This window comes from Ambystoma mexicanum, chromosome 8, assembly GCF_040938575.1.
Source record: "Ambystoma mexicanum isolate Mex_15411 chromosome 8, UKY_AmexF1_1, whole genome shotgun sequence".
Lineage (NCBI taxonomy): Eukaryota > Metazoa > Chordata > Amphibia > Caudata > Ambystomatidae > Ambystoma > Ambystoma mexicanum.
In genome coordinates, this window is record NC_090929.1 from 1,142,848,083 (window position 1) to 1,142,861,991 (window position 13,909).

Consider the following 13,909-nt stretch of genomic DNA (forward strand, 5'->3'; position numbering starts at 1 on the left):
TTAAACAAGTCGTATCATCACAGCCCTGTAAGATAATGAATAGGTCTAAAACATTAGTAAGATTGGAAAACGTGGACCTCAAATGGTTGCCTGTTGGATAACAAATCAATCAATCAATGGTTACACAATGCTTAACAGTCAGTGTGCAAATACTTCAGCATAGTAGTAGATATGAGAACGAAATGTTATCAGTGTCTCTGTTAACATCCAGAATATATAAGAATAGTCTTTACTCTATCTCCTTAATTCTAAAGGGAAAATTATATACAATTATGAAATCTTTCCTAACACTCGCCCCTCCCAGACTAAGGACAGGGGGAACTAATACACCCCTGGATGAGTTTCTTGTTCAGGTCGGTTAAACATTCTGGACAACCCATCAGCATTGCTATGTTGGACACACGGCCTATGTTCAATAGTGAAGTCAAAGCCTTGCAACCTTATGGACCACCTAAGCAACTTTGGATTCTCTCCCTTCATGTTCATCAGCCACTTTAAGGGCTTATGGTCAGATTGCACAGTGAAGTGGGTCTCATAGAGGTAGGGCCTCAGCTTCCTTAGGGCCCACACAACAGAGAAACATTATTTCTCTACTGTGGACCATCTGATCTCTCTGTCCTTAAGCTGGAGACTAATGAAGCCAATAGGGTGCTTCTTACCCTTCTCATCTACTTACGATAGTACAGCTCCTATCCTAGTGTCAGTGGCATCTGTCTACACAATAAAATGTCTTTGGTAATCAGGGGCCCTGAGAACAGTGGCCTGGCACAAGGAGTCTTTTAAGCCATCGAAGGCCGTCTCACACTCGTCAGACCAAGTTACCTTCTTGGGTTTCTTTGGAGTGGTGAGAGCAGTCAGAAGGGCAGCTATGGTACCATAGTCTGCCATGAAATTTCTGTAGTACCCAGTGAGTCCCGAAAAGGCTCTCACTTGGGTCTGTGTAGTGGGGGTAGGCCAGTCTTGTACTGCTTGTACTTTACTGGACAGAGGCTGTATCCTCCCTCCACCTACTTAATGTCCAAGGTAGACCACTGATCCTTGTCCAATCTGGCACTTACTGGCTTTTATGGCCAAGTGGGCCTTCTGAAGAGCCTGTAGCACGATCCCAAGGTGTTTCGCATGGTCTTCGCAGGTGGCACTGAAAACTGCTATATCATCCAGATATGCAAGACAGAATTCATCCAACCCATTCAACACATGATTCACAAGCCTCTGGAAAGTGGCAGGGGCATTCTTCAACCCAAAAGGCATTACCTTGAACTGGTAAAGACACTCTGGTTTTGAGAAAGCTGCTTTCGCCTTGGCATGTTCTGCAAGGGCTATTTGCCAATAGCCTGCAGTGAGGTCAAACGTGCTGAAGTACTTGGAGGCACCCAAAGTATCCACCAGCTCATCTGTTCTAGGCAAGAGGTGTGCATCTGATTTGGTGACAGCATTCAGAGTCCTGTAATCCACACAGAACCCCAATTCAGAAGTACCTGCCTTTGGAACCAAAACCACTGGGCTGGACCAAGGACTACTGGAGGGTTCAATCACCCCAAGATCCAACATTTTGTTGACCTCTGTCTTAATGTAAGACCTTACTTTGTCCAGCATTCTGTATCCCCTACTTTTGGTAGGTACACTGTCTCCTCTGTCAATGCTATTTTTGCACCAAGGTGTCAAACCAGGGGACTGTGAAAACAAGGGGCAGAATTGCCTAAGCAAACTTTTCACCTCATCCTGTTCATCAGAAGTCAGGTGAGGGGGGCACGTGGACTCCCTCAATGGAGCTGTCTGAGGGACTGCTTTGGAACAGGTCAGGGGGAGGTTCTGACTCCTCTTCCTCAACATCTGAAGCCAACAGCAGTGCAGCGATTTCAACTCTTGGGATGAAAGCCTTCAGTCTATTCACATGGAACGCTTTTGGAGCCTGACCAGCCCTTCCAAGGTCCACTAAATAGGTGACCTCACCCAGTGACTCCACCACTGTCTAAGGGCCTGACCACTTGTCCTGTAACGCTCTAGGCCTTATAGGATTCATGATCAGGACTTGCTGACCAGGTGTGAAATTGGTGAGGGAAGCCTTCTGGTCATAACAATGTTTCACCAGAGCTTGCCCTGCCTTCAACTTTTCACTAGCCAGACCCATCAGGAGTACCATCCTTTTTCTGAGACCTAGCACATAGTCCACTATGTTGGTAGTAATGGGGGGAGTGGGCATCTCCCATCCCTCCTTGACTATGGCTAGGGTCCCCTTACAGGCGACCAAACAGAAGTTCAAAGGGGCTGAAGCCAACACCCTCTTGTGGAACTTCTCTGTAGGCAAACAGTAAACATGGTAACAGAAGATCCAATTTTCTTCTTTGAGGTTCTTCCAGAGCCCCAATCAAACTTCTCAAAGTCCTGTTAAACCTTTCAACCGGACCATTGGTTTGTGGGTGGTATGTGGATGAAAACGTATAGGTGACACCACATTCCCTCCACATGGCCTGCATATACTTGGACATAAAGTTGCTGCCTCTGTCAGACACAACTTTTTATGGAATCCAACCCTAGTAAATATGCCAAGCAAAGATTTTGCAACTGACTTGGCAGTCACAGTTTTTAATGGGATGGCCTCAGGATACCTGGTGGCATGGTCAACTAGCACCAGGATAAACCTATTGCCTGAGGATGTTTGGGGGTCAAGGGGACCAACAATGTTGATCCGTAGCCACTCAAATGGTACCCCTACAACTGGGAGTAGTACTAATGGAGCTTGGATTGTTGAGCCACTCTTATCAGATAACTGGCAGGAGGCACAACTCCTGCAGTGACTTTCTACTTTCACCCCCATCTTGGCCCTGTAGAAGTGCATGGATAACCTTTGCTTGGTTCTCTTGATTCCAAGGTGACCAGCAAGGGGCACTTCATGCACAGGCTGCAGGAGGAAGGGTCTTACAGCAAAGGGAACCACCAACCTCCTATGGTCTCTTTCTGTAGACTCTGTAGGCTCACTGTACAGGAGCCCACCTTCCCAATAAATCCTGTGCTTCCCAGGAGGTTCGCCCTCAGGTTGGGAGCAGGCCTATCTCCTTAGGCCTTTCAGAGATGGGCACTCAAATTGGCCCTTACTAAACTCTTCCCTGTCAGGACCACCTTCTACTTACAAATCTTTTAGTTCAAGATGGTCATTTGTGTCAAAGACTTCAGGTGTTACCTCCTCCTCGTCAGGTCCAGGTGATTGACCAACTTCCTCCACCTCAGTGGTAGGTAGGTTAGGGGGAATATTCTCTTTCCCTCTTTTGGGTTTTCTTACTCCTTTAGCCTTGGGTTTCCCCTTTGGCTGGGGCATTGCAGTGGTCTTGGCCAGTGCCGCCCTTGTTTGAGACCTTGTGCAGGGTCTTTCAGCTGTATCTCCCACAAGCCCTAAAGCCATGAGATAATTTCCTTGCAAGACCTTGCTCACTGGAATCCTGACTGCTGTACCATTTATAGTAAGATTTACAGGTATAACTGGGAACATGAGAGGTGGGCCATCAGCCAACTTAGTGGGTACCAGGGGAGCTCTGGCAACTTCCTCTGTGTCTACCAATGTAGAATGCACTACAGTTCGACTACACCCACTATCCCTAAGAGCTGGAGTATCTTCTCCATTGATCAGCACACTGGGCCTCATTACGACCCTGGCGGAGTGGGTTTACGCCAGCGTTATTCGCGGCGGACCCGTCCGCCCTACTACGAGATTCCGTAGCGCCATGGAGCATTTTCCGCCTGGTTTTTCCGGGCGGAGAAATCCATGGCGCTACGGGACCTTGTCGTTAATTACGCCACCGTATTTTGAGGTGGCGTAATTAACGCCTTCCCCACTCCCATTATACCCTATGGGGCAAAAATGGGAATGGGGAAGGCTAAAATGGGGGATGGGGATTTACCGCCCCGCCAAGGTCGGAATGGGGCGGAAAATCCGCCAACCCCCATGGCGCTATCGGCAGCTTTCCGCCGTGCTCCAAGGTGCATTTTGCACCGCGATTTCCGCCAGGGTCGTAATGAGGGCCACTGTCTTTAAAGTAGTGCTTAGTATTATCTGGAATCCTAGCATAAGCCTCTGAGACTTTAGGCTCCCAGGAACGCAGGAAACTAAAACTACCTCAGTTTCTATCCCACTGGGGAAGGAGTCTGAGGAGAAGGATGCCCCTGTAATCTTTTCTTCCTCATAGGAGGAGAAGGCCAGATTAGCAGAGTGGACCCCCAAGGTTTTGCCCTTACATCTGGGATCCCCTTTCACATGGTCAGTTGCTCCACACGCAAAACAAGATCCACTGGGTGTGTTTACATAGGGAGGCTTACTATAATCAGAGTTCTGTTTTGGAGGCTGATCTACACTACCTTGTGAGTTCCCTTGTGTCTTACCCTTATTTTTCCTTTTGTGGCCCTTCTGGGAGGATGTTTTAAGAGATTCCCCTCCCTCCGTATCCTTGTACTTTGTCCCCTCCTCCTGCTTACCAGGATAAGTCTTGTCCTTATGGGACACTCTATGTGACACCCACAAATCTGCTGATATGGCAAGTTTCTTAGGATCTAACGCCCTTGAATCTGCCTAGTGCTGCTTAAGCTCAGGGAAGAAGATGCAAAAATATGTTCCAGCATCACAAGACATATCATACCTTCAAAGGTAGAGACCTTATAAGCTTCAACCCAGCCAGTCAAGTTTTTCAAGGATTCAGTTACATAAGATACCCAAGTGCCAGCCTCTTTCTTTTTGTACTCTCTGAATCTCTTCAAGCATTGGGCAGGAGTCTTTCGAAACTTTAAGATGAGAGTCTGCTTCAACATTGCAAAATCTGCTCTCTCAGCTTTTGACATTTCCATAATGGCGCTACAGCCAGAATGGGGCAGTCTGATAAGTAACCAGGCAATTTTATCAGCATTGTCAACTTTTTGAACTTCACATGCATACTCAAATGTATTCAGCCAGTCCATAATATCATTCTTTTCCTCATACACACTGAGCAGATCTTTAGGAAACCTTGGATGAGAGGAGGACCCTTGCATCCAGTGGCAACTTGAAGCTTGGCCAGTTCCAACTGGTGATCCCTGTCTTTCTGTTTTTATGCCTGCTCTATCTTCAGTTTGGCCATGTTAAATTCAAGCTCCTTCTGCCTAAACAGCAGTTCTTGTTTCTTGAATTCAAGCATGGCCTCACCTTCAGCGCCGGCAGAGGAAACATTAGACATTACATTCTCCAAATCCTCATGATCTCTATGAATCAGTGCAGCGGCAGAACTACGAGTTCTGCCAGTGAGAGCAGCCCCACCTCCTTCTGCACTGTCATCAGAAGCTATGGCACTAAGCTGAGCTTCTTGCCAGTCTATGATTCTTTGGATCATTACCATTGTTGTGCCTTGAGCAGAGATACCTCTCTCAGCACAGATCTTTCTCAGTGTTTCAGATTTAGAAGCATTTAAAGTTAAGAAGGTACTTGTTTCCATATTGTTAAATAGGACTATGGCCTTTTTCAGTTATACTACGACAATTCACTATGTGACCTGGTAGAAAAACCTTGAAATGCCTTCACTAGTATGCAACACTGGATACCTTCAGTCCTATCCCACTGCTGTACACCAATTTGTTAAGATGGATTTCTGAACTCTGACCTGGAGGGGCACAGGTTCAGAAGGCCAACCTAGTTTCTTGGAACAGGGTAACCTCTGGACAAGCCAGACCAATCAGGGTAGCTATAGCAGGCGGTCAAGACTAAGTCTCAGGAGGGTTGAGGGTGACTGAAGGACCTCAATGAGCACACAAAGCAAGGACACTTACAAATTACTCCAGACAGGTGTTATATCAAAAATATAGACACATTTATTTCAAAGCCTTTGTAACATAGACCATAGCAAAAGTATCACAGTAACACTAAGTAAACCAACACATCACAAGCAATACAATATATGTACTGTCGATGTCGAACTAGGCCTAAAGACTATCTGCACTGCCTGCTTCCTTCCCATCTAGGTTGTCGACATATTTTGTGCATTTACTCTTTTATACCCCAATGGTCTTGTATATATATTGTATTGCTTGTGATGTGTTGGTTTAGTTAGTGTTACTGTGATTCTTTTGCTATGAACGCCGAGGACGCTGACTAGATGTGACTCTCGACACCGGGTTCGTGGATTTCGGAGTAGCGGGCAGCACTTGGAGACATCAACACTGGAGCCTCCCATACGGGCCACCCTTCAGTCACAACTTTGGTCTGTTCTGACCCAGGAGGCAAATAGCAGCATTGAACACTAGATGAGATACACCATGATATGGGTAACATCTAATGAGGCAACCTCTCCCTCTACATGAAGGAGCTCCAGAAATGCACAATTTAAGACCTGGACACCTGTCCCTGTTCGATCCACCTAATCAGATCATTAGCTTTGGGGTTAGAAGATTAAGATCAACCTTAAAATACTTCTTTGGCGTGACGAAGTCCTGTTTGTAATTTCAAGGGAAGACCACTGCATGGATGTCGACTATCTCATTCCCAAAGGCCGAAACGCAGTGTGTCGACATCACTTTTTCGTTTATCCATTGGATCATCTGTAGTCTGACATAAGGGTGATGATAAACAAAGCACCCCAGAGGGATGGTGCAAGGTACCTTAAGACAAGACTATTAGGAAACACAGAGACAGTACAAATCTCTCAGACAATACATACAACACAATTGAGAAGTGTGACTATTGTGAATTATCCGAGTCCAATTCACCTAAGAAGAGAGATATTTGATTTTGTCTGTGTCTTGTGTACATCGCGGTAAGACACCGCCCCCGGTAAGGAGGTCTGTACAGTTAATAGTCCTCTATGAAGAGATAGTAGGGTATGAAAAACTTGTCTAGCAAAACAACACAGGCCATAATTGTACTAACCCATTTTGGAATAGTAATGTGTATTTCAATGAAATGGCACTAAAAATATGCCTTTTATGCATGGCGTAGGATGTATAGGCAACCAAAGTGTTTATTTATATGTATAAAATGTCTATTTGAATAAATGTACCCTTTGTGAAACACAAAACATGTCATGTGTGCAATATAAAATTGTTTCTTATATGAAGTCGTATAGTTTAGAGTGACAATATTCAGTAGTCTTCTAAGGTTGTGTGAATTGGGATCTGACTATTATTAGTCTGTTTGAGTAACAGGAGCAGGAGGAAGCCTGTGGTCCAACACCCTTTCTCTAAGTTTATTTACCTTATTGACCACAGGCCCCTCGTAAATATAAAACTAAAAGGTATGACCTTTTCTCTTTACTTGCATATGCCAATCCAAGACAGAATTACACTCTTCTGGTTACTTGCACATGCTTTCGTACTCCAAAACGTACAGAAGTAAAATCAACATTAGAGTACAAATGAAGGTTTCCAAAAAATGAAGGATCCTGGATATTTTGCTAGAAGCCGCCGGGCAGCAGTGCCACTTTTCCTATCAATAAGGTTCTTAGACCTATTAATTCATGAACTTTATATTACAAAATCTTTGTTTCTCCGAAGATCCCGTCGGCCATAATTATTTATTATTTTTTTTGTGTTTCATGCACGGACATAGCTCGATAGCAGTGGAGCGATGTACAGATTGTGGGCAGCCAGGATTTGGGCTGGCATCTTTTAACAATAGTGTAGTACTGGGCGGTCTGTGCTTCGGTACGTGTGTCCATTGGAATTAGTCCTTTGTCAGGTGTTGTTGAAAGAGCCATGTTTTGAGAGATTTGCAAAATTGGAGAACTGTGGGGAGGGAGCATTTCGAGCCGACACCGGGATCGAGTTCCATAATACATTAGTGCTCAATAACACAGTTATAGAAACATCTACATATAGGGCATAAAAACACAGTACCACTCGTGTTTGTTTTGGTCAGACTATGCCCGTGCGACTTGATCCTTGTAGTTTAAATCCTGTTAGTCGTTTCCCCCGAGTAAAAACGGATAGAACCCGCTCTGTTACTATAAATTGTGCGTACTCTTAAGGATGCGCCAAACATGTTACACAATTATTCCATTCTAAGATTTATTTTGTGTTTTAGCCCTTCTAGGTTGACACGTGTTTCGGCTTCTGTGCCTTTCTCAAAAGCAGGATTCCATGTGTGTTAGAGTCATTTTCCCTTTTTTGTCTGTGTCCCTTATTGGTCCTGGGATAATCCCTACCTATTGACATAACAATGTCCATTCCACTCGGTCGGCTCGCGTCGGCACTCTTAATCATAAAACACCTTATATAATTGTTCACATCGATAAAGAACCTCACAGAGGCATATACCTCAATTTCATTAAATTATTGGCAAACTACAAGTGCAACCATTGCTTCCATGAAACACCCTTCAAAATACCTGTCTAGAGTGTGCAGTTGATGTTTAATGTTAGGAAAAGTAAAGTGCCCTTGGGCTTCCTTATAAGGAATTCCTTATAGTTGTTTGTTCTTATTTATGGGCATTTTATGTCAGAACTTTAGATTTTTTGATTGTGTATGTTATTGTGCATTTATGTGCTATAGGCCATGTGAGCGTGCTAGAAATAAAGGTTTTTCACTACCAAGAGCTTAAAAGGAATCGGTGTACAACTTTATTGATAGGAAAAGTACAAATGAAGGTCACACAACTGGAAAACTAAGCAAGCAAGAAAAACATTTGACTGTGTATTAAGAAGTTTGTGAACAGAAAGCACATTTCCTAATGGGAGTGTACTGTTGCCCTCTAGTAAGTCCCTGGCGCGCAGTGCTAGTTTCTGTAGGCTGCCTGCCAAGCAAGCATGGCTGTGTGCCGTTGCTGTTCCTGCTGCTGCTATTCTGCTCATGAATGACTAGCCCAGGCCAGAGGGGAAATGACATCACCGCAGTGTAAAACATCACAGCGTTAGGGCCACGCTCCCCTGCACGGCCCGATATAGCAACGCGTCCGACTCAAAACGTTCCTCACACAACTGTAGGGACGTGTGCACACGATGTGTGGCATGCTTGATGTGCCACAGCTGAACGCAAAGGTGTGCTTCCAAGTTTGGAAGACGTGCGAACTGAGAACGGAAAAGTTCACTTGTGGTTTGTCAGCGACACCAAATAAACCCAGGTCAGCGACTACTACTTGCGCTATCAAAATACTGTGGGATGGTGGTAAAAACATGGAAAGGTATGTTTGGGGAAAAAGCAACGACGGCCTTTGCATGCTCCCTTGAAAGATTGAACAAATTCATGTATTAGACCGGTGGTGTAGTTCGTGCCCACACAAATCTGTAGTCCCAAAGTACACCCCATGTTTTTCATACCAAGCGTGTGCAAGACATTACTTAAAATATGCGGGCATTAAACTGCTACACTTCTGTAAAAAACATATATAGTCCAGATAAATCATTGGCTTTTAACATTTACAGAAATAGCACGTGATCTCAGTGTGTACCTGCAGCCTTCCTGCTCCCCTCCCTAGATACAGATGCATTATCCTCCCTCCCTCCTTGCTTCCGGCTCCCAGAACATGCTGCGGGAATACATCAGAAAAGCAGAGGTGGGAGAGAGCGAGGGAGAGGCGGAGAGGCCTGACTTACAAAAGCGTTCTGCAGTGGTGCAGTCCCACTGACAAAACTCCTATAAATAAGGCCCACAGTGGGTGTGTGACAGAGAGCGAGAGAGAAAGGAAGAGAAAGAGTGACAGTGTGTGTGTAAGAGAGAGTACAGAGAGAGAGGCCTGACTTACAAAAGCGTTCTGCAGTGGTGCAGTCCCATTGACAAAACTCCTATAAATAAAGTCCTAAGTGTGTGTGTGAGACAGAGAGACAGAGGGAGAGAGAGAGAGAGAGAGAGAGAGAGAGAGACAATGTGTGTGTGAGAGAGAGGCCTGACTTACAAAAGCGTTCTGCAGTGGTGCAGTCCCATTGACAAAACTCATATAAATAAGGCCCACAGTGGGTGGGTGTGAGGGAGAGCGAGAGTGTGAGAGAGAAGGGGGGAGAATGAGCGAGAGTGTGTGTGTAAGAGAGAGTAGAGAGAGAGAGGCCCGATTTACAAACGCGTTCTGCAGTGGTTCAGTCCCATTGGCAAAACTCATATAAATAAGGCCCACAGTGGGTATGTGTGAGAGCGAGAGAGAGAAGATGGTGAAAGAGAGATAAGAGGGGGAGAGAGTGAGTGAGAGAGCAGATGGAGAGAGAAAACGAGAGCTAAAGAGAGAGATTGTGAGAGAGAGAACAGATGGAGTGTGTGAGAAAGATTAGATGCAGAGAGAGGGCAGAGAGAGGGATAGAGAGAGACAGAGAGAGAAGTTTGTGAGAGAGGAGGAGTGTGAGAGAGAGCAAATGGAGAGTGTGAGATTGTGAGAGAGAGCAGATGGAGAGTGTGAGAGAGATTAGATGCAGATAGAGGGCAGAGAGAGAGAAGATGGGGATGGGGTGGTGGTGTTTGTGTGTGAGAGAGCGAGATAGTAGATGGTGAAAGAGAGATGAGAAGAGGAGAGAGTGTGAGAGCAAATGGAGAGAGTGTGAACTTGTGAGAGAGAGAGCGAGTGAGCAGATGGAGATTGTGAGACAGATTAGGGGCAGAAAGAAGGCAGAGAGAGGGAGAGTGGATGGGGAGCGAGGGCGGTGGTGTTTGTGTGTGAGAGAGCGAGATAGTAGATGGTGAAAGAGAGATGAGAGAGTGGAAATGGGGAGAGTGTGAGATTGTGTGAGAGAGAGAGAACAGATGGAGAGCGTGAGAGAGATTGGACGAAGAGAGGGGGGAGGGAATGGAGAGAGACGGGGGAGGGAGCGATACACAGGGGAGGAATAGATGTATATAACAAGAGAAATGTATGCAGCTCGAAAATAGTGGGGGGGGGAGAGCATGTGAGACAGTGTTGGAGAGAGATAAGATAAACGGTGTCCAGAAAGTGCTATGTAAATGTGGGCAGGCGTGGGCCAAGTTCTTTAAACGGCACTCGGTCAGCCAAAGTAGATTTATTCGTATTCCCCAAACCCATAAAAATCGATGAAGTGGTGTTTTCTAAGCAGCTCTGGTGAACAGATGATCGACCGCCTTCTAATTGCTCATATCAATAAGAGAGGAGCTTCCCTTCTCAAACACCGTCCATCCACAAACAAGAGTCTTGTAGAACAGGGCATTCATTTGAGAGGAACCAAATGGTAACACAACACTGGCGTTATTGCCTATTTCTAGCTGCAGGCTATTAAGAAACCTGACAGCCAGGGCTCGGCTGTAGACTGTAAAGCTCCAAGGGGCCACGAAGCTGGCGCTCGTGTGTGTCAGAGCGGACGACGCGGCCCCTCCACCAGGGTCGATCTAATTGGCGATTGTATTCCAGTCACATAAATATGGCGCAGTCCACGCAGACGCTATGAAAATAGTTTGTCACTGTAATGTACTGCTTGTCAGCTAACAAGAGCTGCGCGCACTGCTGTGGCCGTGCGCGAAATTACACTTCTGCAACGGACCCACTGCAAAGCGACGTCGGCTCGTCCAGCTGGACATCATCGCGCAATTCCGCGAATGCAGCGCTCGATTCGGCACACTGCGCGCGCCCTGCGCCCCTTCTAGTTCCAAGTGAGGTGCGACGGGATCCGCGCGGTGTTCATTCAACAGCGAGCACGTCAGCAGGTTTGCCAAAAACACCTCCATATGTCGCCTAATCACGCCCATCTGCCGGGGGAACAGAAAAAAAGCCCATCGCGCATGGATCAGGGGCAAGGAAGCGGCTTCCGTACCAAATGCGCATCCCCTGCTGGGCGCAGCGTGCGCCCTTAAATTCGCCCAGGCAGAAATGCGAGACCTGCGTGACTGCTATTCCAGAAGACGTTGGTTGTTACTGTATTCAACACGTTTTTGTTGTCAGCTCAGTGCGTTCCGAGATCGCGCGAGCCCCCCATCTCCCAATATCTGTCGTTTGATACTTGATCATGAATAATAATAATGATGGGCGCAATTATTACAGTTGCCTTGCCACGCCCACAACCTCTAGGGATGAAATCAATGACTGTTTGTCTACTCGAAAAAAAACAACAACGATCCAGAACAGGGAGTTTTTTCACTGATGTCCAATAAACACATGTGTCATTACAAGATTACGCTCTTCGGCGCTCCTAGCAGTCATTGTTAAACAAAGACATGAACAGGAATCGCTGCTGCCTCCTCATGCCAGACAGTGCCCATCGGGCTCTACATGTCCAAAAACGCCCCGAATCTGGTGGTTGCGCCCCTTACCTGGCCGTGTTCGCTGGTCCTGCCCTGGGGGGTGTCCTCGGGCAGGAAGTAGAGTTTGGAGCTGGACAGGAGCTGGCCGCTGGTCCTGTCTTCCCAAAGCAGCTGGAGTTCAGCGATGCACGCCGGGTGCCCCCCGGGCTGGCACCGCACCGGGAAGAAGTCGCCCAGGCACAGGATCCTGGCTCTGCCCTCCAATTGACACTGGAACGCCTTGTAGAACGTGTAGGACCCGTGCGACCCGCAGGGGGACCCGACCCACTGCAAAGGCAGAGAAAGAAAACATGTCAGGCAGTAATAGGTGTTAATGGTCCTCGCGCCTTTCTTTGGCAGTCTGCCCACAACTGTGGAAAAGCAGCACAGGGACGATCTCATGTGACTCGGGGATAAGGGGTGGGGGGTGGGGGGGGGCAACTGGCTGTAGTGGTGGGGTCACTTTCAGCTTCGGTATTCAGTTGGCTGTCTTGCTCGCTTACTGATAGTTGAGGGGCAGGGCATGGCACGGGACCGATGTGTAGGAATTCTGTCTGGCACACATTATGGACCTCACCCCTGGCCGGGCAGCCACCGACCGGCCTTTACGTTCTTGCCCCTGCCCCTAGGTGCTTAAACCCTGCCCGCCCGGGTGTGCAAGTGCTCCCCGCCCTCTTACCTGCAGCGGGACGGCCGGCTGCTCCATCTCGAGGCTCGGCTCAATGCATCGAACTCATAACATTCTCTCCAAAAACTTGTTGGCTTGAATGGATGGCATGGGAGGTCCTGGCAGGTGAAAGCGACGTCTCAATATAGCGCCGGAGCCTCGGCGCTACTAAGCCCCACTGTGACCAGACGACGCGACCAAAAATACCGCCGAGCTCCAAACTGAAGGATAACAAGGCGACGTAATCCGCGACGAAGCGAGAACACATCCGAGACGCGCTGTCTCTGCGCACTGACTATAAGAGAGGCTGCGTCTGGCAGAAACAATAGCAGGCGGGAGATACAAAATGAAAACCCCGCGAACCCAGCCACTAAGACCTAGCAGGAGCCGAGTCGCTCCCGACCAGGAGGCAAAGGCTCGATTTTCTATTTCAGCCCGCCTTACTTGCAGCGCCTGTTGTTGTACCTCCCTTCCAGGACCTGCGTGTATATATCTGATATAAAGAGCATTTCCTGGCGCAGCGGCAGAGATTCGGGAAGGTCTCCTCGCTACTTGCGCTCCCCCCAGCACAGATCCCAGGCATTACACTTACACATCGCGCAGCACGGCGTGACGACAGCCAACGCACACCGGAGGAAGTGTGGGGCATTCATCACGGATAATTATTTCGACGCATGTATTTGTTTTAATATGAGCAACGGGGACCTTAATGACTGACCGGAGTGGCACTGCCTGGGCATTGCACGTGCGCTCTCTGTACCTATGTCTCTGGCCCTGGGTATGTGATTCTGCGACATGCACTGAACTAGGAAGGAAGTTCCTGCTTCCGCGGGAGACGTTGTAATAGGGTCTAGTAGTTGAACTACGCGCAGTTCTCACCTGTTCCCGCGCTTCTCGGACACCGGGCAACTTCTCGCGTGGAACGGACGCCGGGGCGCTTGTAACTGCCACAGGACCCCCACAGTTAAAGGGAGCAACATTCTTCGAAAATGGTGTGCGTATCTGTGAGAGGTGGGCATGTAGCGGTCACCCTGGGCAAGTGCCATTCAAAGTGTGTGCTGGCCCCCCTAGGGTGCCCTAAGGATA

At 47.5% G+C, this 13,909-nt stretch overlaps 1 protein-coding gene across 2 annotated transcripts in view; it reads right to left on the bottom strand.

Annotated features, from left to right (window-relative positions):
* Positions 1 to 13,477, bottom strand: part of ARID5B (AT-rich interaction domain 5B) — a 654,996-nt gene extending 641,519 nt beyond the window's left edge. The window contains exons 1-2 of one of the 2 annotated variants that reach the window (XM_069611202.1): positions 12,836 to 13,477; positions 12,187 to 12,444 (exon numbers count right to left, since the gene is read on the bottom strand). In XM_069611202.1, the coding sequence (XP_069467303.1) occupies positions 12,187 to 12,444; positions 12,836 to 12,862 (285 nt within the window). In that variant the 5' untranslated portion in view covers positions 12,863 to 13,477. The remainder of the gene's footprint in view (positions 1 to 12,186; positions 12,445 to 12,835) is intronic. The other variant, XM_069611201.1, reaches the window with a different exon arrangement.
* Between the last annotated feature and the right edge of the window lie 432 nt (positions 13,478 to 13,909).